At 38.4% G+C, this 10979-nt stretch overlaps 2 protein-coding genes across 2 annotated transcripts; both read left to right on the forward strand.

Moving 5' to 3' along the window:
* Positions 1–2975: 2975 nt before the first annotated feature.
* On the forward strand, positions 2976–7503 carry LOC137742076 (serine/threonine-protein kinase D6PK-like). The gene is made up of 3 exons (XM_068481822.1): positions 2976–3233; positions 4006–5932; positions 6470–7503. Exons 2-3 carry the CDS (start codon positions 4233–4235, stop codon positions 7323–7325), a joined length of 2556 nt encoding a protein of 851 aa, XP_068337923.1. The 5' UTR covers positions 2976–3233; positions 4006–4232; the 3' UTR covers positions 7326–7503.
* Positions 7504–8406: 903 nt separating this feature from the next.
* On the forward strand, positions 8407–10931 carry LOC137741945 (uncharacterized). The gene is made up of 5 exons (XM_068481648.1): positions 8407–8814; positions 9069–9204; positions 9375–9442; positions 9540–9626; positions 10598–10931. Exons 1-5 carry the CDS (start codon positions 8443–8445, stop codon positions 10676–10678), a joined length of 744 nt encoding a protein of 247 aa, XP_068337749.1. The 5' UTR covers positions 8407–8442; the 3' UTR covers positions 10679–10931.
* Positions 10932–10979: the final 48 nt, after the last annotated feature.

A 10979-nucleotide genomic window follows, 5' to 3' on the forward strand; every position in this document is an offset into this window, starting at 1 on the left:
TTTATTAGGTTAGATAAAAATCATTATAAGATTATAAAACAATTTAGAAAAATATAAAAAAATATATAATTTTTCTTATAAATACCCAAGCATCATCTTCCATTATACACCACATTTCAATAATTTCATATACTTTCAACCAATTTGTCTCCCAAAGTTTTTCATATACTTTTGTTTGCAAAAAGTTAACGATACAGGCTCGGATTGGTCGATCATCAAAGATGTTACATTGTGTGAATGCTAGGTTTAAGTTTCTCATGACCCGATTACAGGTAATGAGTAGAAGACTCAACAACTATGGAAGAAAGTTTGTACCTTGTTTTGTGAGAAGCTTGGCAATAGACGGAGCAAGCTCTAGCAAGTTTTTGAAAAATACTCAACCAATCGTTTACTAGTTGGAGAAACGCCATCTTTCAAGCTCATGCTAACCTTCGAAGTGACAAACATTTATCGGATCAGGTAATTGACATTAATTAGTTTGAATATAATTTTTTTTCTCCCATTTTTTTATAGGCACTTCAAGCACAAGCTTGATAGTATGCAACCAACAAGAACAAATCATTCAACTGCTTTCAATGTTGAAGTGTTGTCAAAGATTGGTCTAGACACAAAATTATGGCAAATGGTCCATAAGTTGTCAGGAATGATACCCCTCTACACTCAACACCAGAAGAAGTTTTCCCTGTTCAAGGAGGCAACACATTTGAAGTGTTTGGAACTGACCCGTCATTCATTGCCTCAAGGTAGGAAGGCTGCGAAGAAAAAAAGGGAGCTCTTCCAAGAGTGATTATAAAATATATGGAAGAACTTACTCGCCCAGATGAATTGAGTTTGGCGTGGGACTTGGCTAGAATTAAGGCTAACAAGGCTAGAAATGAGGCTAGAGTTGTAGCCAATGAGAGACAAAAAGAGTTACTTAGACAAGAAGAGAGATACTTAAAGAAGAAATGAGGGCTGAGAAAGATTGTGAAATTATGTCCAACCTCTTCAAGGAATGTCACAACTTTCAAGGTTGCACGTTTAAACGAGGTTGGATTGCCATGTGCACAAGAACTTTAAATGGTATATATTCTGATTTACTCTAAAAGATATAGTCTTTGGATAACTATCCATTCTCAAGCAGACATCCCTTTCAGATACTTAGTTAGGGGCAATTATGAGACCATGATATTTCCAAGGTCGGAGTACGAATGAGAATATGCATACCTTAGAAGTCTGGTCATGGACTCAACAACTTCCATCAAATTGAGCTACACAGACGGACTGGTGATGCCACCATATCCTGTGTTCCAAAAAAGTAGGCAAAGTTTGCTGACTTTGCTGAGATTGGACATTTTTGTTCCGCAAGATATGGAAACCTAAATCCGATTGGGATCATATAAGTTTCCTATATTCTTGGAGATTCCTACAATTAAAGACTGGTGTGCTTCGTAAATATTCACATTCCTTAGAAGACGCAATATCTATTCTTATATATCCTATAAGATTCTCCCAGTTTAGTACATATTCTATATCCTAAAAGTACTCTCTCGACTAGCATAATAAACACTTCTGGGGTTCATCTCTAGTAACGCAATTATTGCACACTCGATTCTCTTGACCACTGCTTGAGTCTCATAATTTGCTTCCTAACTTGATCGTCGATGAGCCTTTGGCAAACACCCAACCGGTGATAAGGTGATCTTATGATTGTTTGTTCTTTTACATGTAGTCGAGTTTGTGCATCTCCTCCACACACAATGGTGTGGGAATTTGGTTCTAACACAAACCATAGAGTAAACTCTTCAACATAATTGAAAGCATGTTCTGTCATTGAGAATGTATTGATTTAGGTATACCCAGTCATATTAGGACTTTCATATAAATCTCCTTGTCTAGATCCCTACAATGATGCGCAGTGACCACATCCATAAGCTGCATACTCAGTCTTTTGAAAAATAGTAAATTGATTAAGTAGTGAAACATAATAATGTCCATTACGGGAGAATACGTTTCCTTATTATCAATCTTAGGGCGTTGTGAGAAACCTTTCACCACGAGGTGGACCTTATATTGTATGACCTCATTATATCTTATTATGTTTCCTTACGATTAGCCACTTGAAGCCTACCAGTTTCTCGTCTGAGGGTGTTTGAACGACTAGTCCGAACGTGCGACGTTTTGCTAAGGAATCAAGTTCAACTTAGATTGCCTCATCCTATTTTGGCCAGTCAGATTGACATTCAACTTCAACAATGGATCATGGTTCGATGTCATCGCTCTGTACTATTTCGACGACTGCATAAGCAAACACATTATTGATAATGATCTCGTTCAGTTTCCACATGTCTTCCAAACTAGTTGCCAGAGATCTCAAAGTTCACAGGATAGAGACTCATATCCCATGATCCAGAAGAATGCCAAGTTGTGGATGAACGAGGTAGAGAGAACAACCAAGCTTAGGATGACTTACGATGTCCCTTCATGTGTCGTTGCTATCCTCTTCTAAGGAAGTGTGTTCTTCTTACTAACATGTTTGCCTCGATTCAGGGAGGGGACATTGACTGGTTAGTTGCCAATATTGTTCTTCGTCTATCATGAATGACATGCTCTTTCGGAACACAAGATCCAACTGGGGCGACCTTAGGAACATCAATCCTTGCATGGTCATTTGTAACAGGAATGTGTGATAATGTGACTGTCGCTAGATCAGTACAGACATCTAGCAGATTTTGAGCTACGATTTTTGTTGTCTCGCTTTCATATTCAAATGGTAGAAAAATTAATATTTTGATATGAAAGTGAAACAAAAAAAAAAAAAAAAAAAAAAACACTGTTACCGAGAGTAGTAAAATTGAAATTAAACAGAAAAAAAAAAAAAAGTAGTGGATGGTAGCACAAGCGTAAGAAAAACCCAATGGGATTCCCACATGATAACCCACCCCCAATTACTCTGTTTCCCTCTGGATTCCTGTGCAGGGTGCGTGATATAATTTATAAACAGTGTTTTTCCGCCCATTTGAAAAATGAGCTTAAAAGAAAGAAAGCAGATATTCAGACAGAGCATCCAAGATTTTTCTGCTGTCTCTCACTCCCTCACCCGCATTTCTCGTGAATTTCATTCCCTTTCTATTGAAACCACCCCCACAAAAATTAAATAATTAAAATTAACAATATACAATCTTCAAACCCTAACTTCCATCAACCCCAATTGTCTCCTCCTTTCAGCTTCTTCTTTGGAGTTCATGTTCAAGGTAAAGGTTAATGATTTTTTATTATTTGTTTATATTTTTATTCCTATTTTTTGTATGAGTCTGATTTTACTTGGTGTGAATTGTGATGTACATTAATTTTGTTAATTTATTGTTTTTGTTGGTGATTTGGAATGATGGGTTTTTTTGTTTTTGTTTGTTTTGAAAGATCTGTGTTAAAAAAATTGATTTGAAATGGCTGAATGTGTCTGTTTGTTGATAGTAAGTTTGGGTTGTCTGTGTGGGGATGATTGTGTTGGATTTGTGAACAAGATTTGTTGTTTGCCTTATGTTCTGGAGGTATTATCGATACGTGACTCTGTCATTCTTCGTAGTCTCCAAAGTGGTGGGAGTGGCACTTCTTACTTTTGTTTCTTTCCGTTCAGCTGTAATTGGCCAGTTAACCGTTGTGTGCAGGTGACGATTGGTGTTGTTATTGTCAAAACTTTCGGTCATTGCAATCGTTGATTGCTTAAATGTTGTACTTCTTGTTAATAAAGATCGAATTGGATGTCCTTTTGTTTTATTCTTTTGGATCTTACCTTGAAATTGAAGAAATAATGAATGAGATTGTTGACATCTTTACTAATTGAGGTTGAAGTAATATCAGTTAATGATTCCCTTTACCTTTCGATTACATTTGGTTCTATATAAATTGGTATTAGTTTTAGGTAATATTTATGCTAATTTTAGTATTCTGTGGATAAAGCATAGACATGGCTGATACTTTTAGGAAATAGAAATTTGATGACTTTTGATATTAACTGAAATGTAGCAATCATGGCCGGCTTTGGATGCTGCATTTTGGACCAAGTAAAGGAATAGTGTTGGGGCACTTCAGTCTGCAAAAAATCAGCATGGCTCTAGCAAACTTCAGGGGATATGTAGCTCTATTTCCTTTTTCTGTGGCTCGGTATCTTAACAATGCTTCGTCAGAAGTGGGTTAGTATGAATTCGCAAGGATATTACATCATCTGCTGTATTTCATTTGGTTCATGAAAAATGAGTACATTGCGCTCGACGTGTGAAATTGTTGAATCAAGAGAAGAGGTCCATTCGGAGTCCAAAATGGATGAGGAAGGTGGAAAACACTGTATGCTGAAATCAGAAAACAAATATTCCATCGAGGATGATATTAATCAGCTTTTTCAGGCAATTGGTGGTAGAAAGTCAGCTAGGATATCAGGTATGTCGCATGAGGCTAGTAAAGAAGCTTTGAGGAAGAGTGCTATGAAAAGGCCAATGAGAGTTAGTTCATCAAATGCATCAGGTATCGGAATTTCAGAGCCTGTGAGTTTGAAACAAGCACTAAGAGGATTGTGCATCACTCAGGCATCAGAGTTGGCTGCCATGAAGCGGTTTTCGAGGCCAGGTCGTTCGTCAGGGGTCTCAGAATCAGGAACTATCAAAAGGTTGTACGGGACAGTGGTAGCCGAGGCCAACGGGACTGGCCTGCCTATGACTGAAGGTAAAGGGAATTATGTAGAGGTGTCCCTTGTGCCTGAAGCATCCAAAAATTCTGAAAACAATCCTGGGTCCATGCAATCAGAGACACAGGTTGATACGGCCACAACTTTGGGCGCTGCACTGATGCCAGATGCTAGTAAGATCAGATTAGCACCACATGATCAAATTGCTCCTTCTTCAACATCAATGAAAAGTGAGATATCAAAGGGAGAAGATAGAGAACTGGAATCAGCAGAATCTTCATCTTGCTTTCATGATAGCAAGAAAATCATGCAGAGGGGTGCAGTTGCTTCTATCTCAACCGAAGTTCCAATTAATACTTCAAATTCAAACAAGGGGCTGCACTCTGCTTCTTCTCCATCTGGCTCTAGCACTGGTAGTAAGGTAAGCAAATCCTCTGGCAGTAGTTCACATTTAATCAAGCCGGTACCAAGGAGCAAAAATATTGTTAAGAAAAAAGTGCACGATTCAAGTTCTGGCTCTAGTAGTTCGAAATCAGATAACCGACAGGTTGATAATGATGCATGCTCTAGTACTAGTAAGTTAAAGGACCAGACACTCAACTGTATTCCGAAGCATGAAGGGAAAGGAAATGAGAAAGAGTCTCTAGCATCAAGCACTACGAGTCTTAGCAAAGAAATGAATTCAGGTACAAGCAAACCAGATTTCTCCTCAAATAGCAGCAGTAGGATTAACTCTGTAGTGACAAAAGTTGATGAGAGGTCAAGATCAAGGGAAAACGGGGATTTTTCACAAAGCTCAAAAAGTAGCATTGGTGACTATAGCAGCACTACATGCACTAGTGAGGAAAGCAGTCTAAGTGGTTCTGGTCGTAGCGGCAAGAGGCCTCACATGTCAAGAGACTTGAGATGGGAAGCCATCCATCATGTACAGAAGCAGCATGGAAGCTTAGGTTTGAAGCACTTTAAGCTGCTTAGAAGGATTGGTTCCGGGGACATTGGGACTGTTTATCTTGCTGAGCTAACTGGAACAAATTGCATATTTGCTTTGAAAGTGATGGACAACGAGTTTTTGGCTACCAGGAAGAAAATGATCAGGGCCCAAACAGAAAGAGAGATACTAGAAATACTGGATCATCCGTTTCTTCCTACACTATATTCCCATTGTGTGTCAGATAAGCTCTCATGTTTGGTTATGGAGTACTGTCCGGGTGGGGATCTGCATGTGCTGCGGCAAAAGCAACCTGGCAGGAGTTTCTGTGAACAAGCAGCCAGGTACCTATTTCTTTTTAAGGTCCACTTGTAGTTAACTGTGCCTGCACTTTTTTTGCTGTGGAAGATGATCAAATGCATACATTTGACATTATTATTTAGTAGGTTACATGTTTGTCTTCCCCTGATTTTCCATTTCTGGAAAAATTCCTTTGATAGTTGTTTGATTCTAGTGCTTACTTTATGTTACATCTTTCTTTTTTTCTCCTTGAGTTTCCGAAATCGGCTTGTCAAGTATATAAGACCTAGCAGTCAACTGTAGGTGAAGATGGTATTTACACTAGATAACATGCTCTGGCCATGTGTATACATGTTTGGTTTGTTAAATTAGATGTTTTTATTTCGTGGGATTTAAGCTCGTGATCTAATAACATCGAAACAATCTCATTTTGCCTATTGGAATGTAGAAAGCATTGGCCACTAAGGGCTGCCCTGGTGCCTTTAGAGAACTACATGATTGATTTACATCAGCGCAATTGTACTCCAGTATTTTAAATGTTCAATAGACTGATTTCAAGCAATTTTATACTGTTTCTTCAGATTTTATGTTGCTGAAGTCCTCCTTGCCCTGGAGTATTTACACATGCTAGGAGTTGTGTATCGAGACTTGAAACCAGAAAATATTTTGGTCCGAGAAGATGGCCACATCATGCTCACAGATTTTGATTTGTCACTTAGATGTGCTGTCAATCCAACGCTGCTTAAATCATCCTCTCCTGTTTTGGAGAGCACAAGAAAAATGTCAAGCCCATGCATAGAATCTAGCTGCATTGATCCATTTTGCCTTCAACCATCCTGGCAAGTTCCATGCTTCACTCCCAGACTTCTATCCGCCACTGCAAAATCTCGAAAAATGAAATCTGAGCTTGCTGCCCAGGTCACCCCACTGCCACAGCTTGTAGTGGAGCCAACTAGTGCCCGGTCCAACTCATTTGTTGGAACCCATGAATACCTTGCCCCAGAGATCATTAAAGGAGAAGGCCATGGGAGTGCTGTTGATTGGTGGACATACGGAATCTTTTTGTTTGAGCTGTTATATGGTAAGACACCCTTCAAGGGGTCAGGAAACGAGGATACATTATCCAATGTTGTGTCGAAAAGTCTCAAGTTCCCAAGTACCCCTATAGTGAGTTTTTATGCAAGAGATCTGATCAGAGGCCTCTTAATAAAGGACCCTGAAAATCGTCTAGGATCAGTGAAAGGGGCTGCAGAGATCAAGCAGCATCCTTTCTTTGAAGGCCTAAATTGGGCATTGATTCGGTGTGCAGTACCGCCAGAGCTTCCCAAGTGGGGTGATGTTGGAATTTGTACACCGTCTGCTTCACAGAAACAGGAGAGCTCAGGTTGCAAGGAGCTGGAGGGTATAGGAGAGCATATAGACTTTGAGCTGTTTTAAATCTTTTACATTGGGAAGAAAGGTGATGTTCTTTTTCCGAAATGTCTTTTCGGTTTCAACTGATGATATAGCTTATAGTGTAAATTAAATGTAACTCGAAATACTGGTGGATAGTTGTAGAGCATGGATACTGATACAGTAGCTGAGAGATGGAAATCGGATTAGCATTTTTCGTGTTCTTTTTGTCTTATAACTCGGGTGTATTCATGTTGCCAGAACTTCTTCTCTTCCCGCAATATGATCCGGTAAGAGATGCAAGTTTCTACCCTCATCACGTGAAGGTCATGTAATTACTTATGTTCTTTTCCAAGTTAAAAATATCCAATTTACCTGCTCTCTCGGGTTGTGAAGTGTTTAACGCTCTCGCGGACAGGCTTCCTTCTAGTTCCTTTCGTTGTTTGTTTCCGTTTTCTTTCCCTGGCCGGGAAGGATGGAAGCTTAGTTGAGACTGTGGTTCTGTATGAAGCGCTTTTAATCCCTTGTGCTTAAGTTGGAAGCAAAACATTTCATTAAAAGCATAAGTGCATATTATGTATTCTCTTGAAAGTACTTGGTGAAGCACTTTCGCACTTTATAAAGTTTTTGTAACTAAACAAAGTATGATCCAAGGGGATTATCGATGGTGCTAACCGTTATATCTTTATTTAAAATTCAAGACCCAACGGTTAAAAGCTATACAGCGCCATAGATTTTTTTTTTTTATTGAAGACTGTCCTTCAAAGAGTTCTCATGTAAGAAGCAGCTCTACTCGTAAGCTTGTTATAATTGTTTATTTGTTGGTAAAACTACAAGCTTGTCATGGAACAACGTTTGGAATTGCTCTTGGTGGAACAATGCTCTCCTCTTAATAGCATTCCCACAACGAACCGTTAATTTGTTTGATTCATATCGAATATTGTATGTCTCTGAATTGAAGGAATATTTTTCTAGAAATGATCTTTAGTTCTCCATAAAAATAATAAATTTTTTTAATAATGACGTTTATACTGTGAAATGATGTTACATTGTTATTGAAAAATGAAAAGCTCCTTACATGCCAAGTATTTATCCTTGTAGGAATAAAAGCACTGCCAGTCAACTCCATAGCCAGGAGCACTTTTCTATAACCAAATCTAAAATGAAGGTATCGCACGCTGCAGCAGCGACCCCTCTAAATTTACAATTTTGCCACTCCACCAACCACCACTCCCTAAAACCCCCATTTCTTCTTCTTCCTCCCCAATTCCCACCCCTCCAAACTCCAACCTCTCCTTCAATTTCTCTCAAACCCGGCACCCGTTTCTCATCTGGGTCCGCAATCAAAGCATCAATGGCGGCTCCTACTCCGTCCACGGCGGCGGAGACCAAGCCCTTCGCCGTCCTCTTTGTGTGCCTCGGCAACATCTGCAGAAGCCCGGCTGCCGAAGGGGTGTTTCGAGACTTGGTCAACAAAAGGGGTTTGGATTCCAAGTTTAAGATTGATTCAGCTGGAACTATTGATTACCATGAGGTAGGACCTAATTTTCAATCATATATTTTGATAAGACGATATTCTAAACTGCTCTAATTTACGAAAATGGATTCTAACTTGGGTGAAAGCTGGGCGGGCACGCTTCCATGGCTAACTGGTCTAATCCACGTCTACGCTATCACCACTGCTTAGTTTCTGAGAAAACGTAGAAAGTATATGAATTGTTTCATTTGATTTTGGTGGTGTTAATAAGTATAATTTCTGAATTTTAATTGTCTTTTTGGTGTTAAAAGGGGAATCTAGCAGACCCGAGGATGAGGGCAGCCTCGAAAAGGCGTGGCATTGAGATAACTTCATTATCGAGGCCAATCCGGCTGCCTGATTTTCGCGATTTTGATCTTATTCTTGCAATGGACAATCAAAACCGAGGTGGGATTATTAATGTTGATTCCAAGAATCATCACATGCATTTTACTTGGCATTCTTGAAAGTTTTGATCATCCCCTTGTATGTTTTCATACTCAAATATTTGTACATGTTTGTAACTCTATATGTATGTGTTATACTGGATTAACCTGTGGTATGGATGTTGGCTACAGCTGATATAATAGAGGCGTTTAATCGGTGGAAATTTAGAGAACCTTTACCTGAGGACGCTCACAAAAAGGTCTGTAATTTGTACTTAGTACTCGGTTAAAGGATGCTTCCATGGAGTGGTAAGGGTTTTATTCCTTGATTTTCATATGTGGTTATTCGTAATGCAGGTTAAGTTAATGTGCTCTTACTGTAAGAAACATGATGAAACTGAAGTGCCAGACCCTTATTATGGTGGACCACAAGGTTTTGAGAAGGTGATACTGTAAATTCCCGTTAATCATCGTTCTTCAGCTTATCATTAATATATCAAGTGCCTGCATCTAAAGTGTCAGCGTATAACATGATGGTTTTATCTGTTATGCAATGCTTGTGAGGAATTTAGTGAACTTACCGACGATTGATGCATTACAGTGACAAGGGCTGTATACAATATTGATAACATGCTCATGGTTTCAATATATATCTCAAACCTTGTTAACCATGCCTTACAAATAACAATTACCAGAATATAATTCGAACTGATTTTTTGTTGTAGTGTTTGTAAAATGTTCTCCTTGCAGCTGATAAAGTTTTTGTTCAAATATATAGGTCTGCACAGTCAAAAAACCCTTTCATGTTCATTTTTCGTTTATATTTTTTTATGTGATGGCATCTCAAGATCATTTCCGTTTTCTACCTTTTCAGTTTCTATTTACTCTATATGATGTTTCTTTAGAGCATGCAGGGTTTTGAATCAGTGTCTAATCTTTGAATTCTTTAATTGAGGTAAATGAAGTTTGATGACACTATAAATACAACGCTTCTTGTGTTATTCAGCAAGCTATCCCGAACCGAAATTTTTGGATTTCAATCTGTTAAACAGTAGGAAGATGATCCTGTTTTTTTCTTGGTTGTTTAACTATTTAACCAGAATACAATGACCCATTTTTCTATTAAAAGAGAGAAGTCCCAGAAAACCGTAGGGAGAGATAAAAAACGCAGTTCACTACTGCACAGTCAAGAACTCAATAAAGGAATTCAACCATTGGATTTTGCTTATATAACTTTGAAAGGATGATATATATATATATATATATATGTATGTATGTATGTATGTATGTATGTATACAAAAAGATAGAAAATGAGGAGAAACTGTAAAAGAAAGATAATCCGGCTAGCGACTGGCATTGAGTTCTTATACTTTTGTAGATTTGATGCTAATTAAGAAACATCATTATCTTGCAGGTTTTAGATTTACTTGAAGATGCGTGTGAATCATTGTTGGACAGCATCTTGGCTGAGAACAAACACATCTTTGATTCTTAAACTCACTGTGAAATCCAGTTGGATTGATTTTAGGGATTTCGGTTGATCAGCAAACTGTCCATTTTGCATAATGCTTCTTGTTTGTTTGTTATGTAAAGCAGCTTTTGCTCAAGATCCGACGCCATTACATAAGATCCACATTGTCATTTGTAAGTGAACGGTAGCTTCAACAGAGAATTTATCGCTAACTTCACTTGATCACTCAAAAATATTGGTGCCTCACTTGATTTAATCAAGGCACTGGATTATGCGTGTCAATTTTTGAGTCGTAGTTTACCCCGACAGAAAATAGAAATGAAAA

This window comes from Pyrus communis, chromosome 8, assembly GCF_963583255.1.
Source record: "Pyrus communis chromosome 8, drPyrComm1.1, whole genome shotgun sequence".
Classification (NCBI taxonomy): Eukaryota; Viridiplantae; Streptophyta; class Magnoliopsida; order Rosales; family Rosaceae; genus Pyrus; species Pyrus communis.

Bases quoted from the DNA above. Each gene is read 5' to 3' on its own strand.
- LOC137742076 (XM_068481822.1), top strand. From the start codon at position 4,233: ATGAGTACATTGCGCTCGACGTGTGAAATTGTTGAATCAAGAGAAGAG. The intron at 5,933-6,469 runs GTACCTATTTCT...CTGTTTCTTCAG, and splicing joins TTCTGTGAACAAGCAGCCAG to ATTTTATGTTGCTGAAGTCC.
- LOC137741945 (XM_068481648.1), top strand. From the start codon at position 8,443: ATGAAGGTATCGCACGCTGCAGCAGCGACCCCTCTAAATTTACAATTT. The intron at 8,815-9,068 runs GTAGGACCTAAT...TGGTGTTAAAAG, and splicing joins GAACTATTGATTACCATGAG to GGGAATCTAGCAGACCCGAG. The intron at 9,443-9,539 runs GTCTGTAATTTG...TTCGTAATGCAG, and splicing joins CTGAGGACGCTCACAAAAAG to GTTAAGTTAATGTGCTCTTA.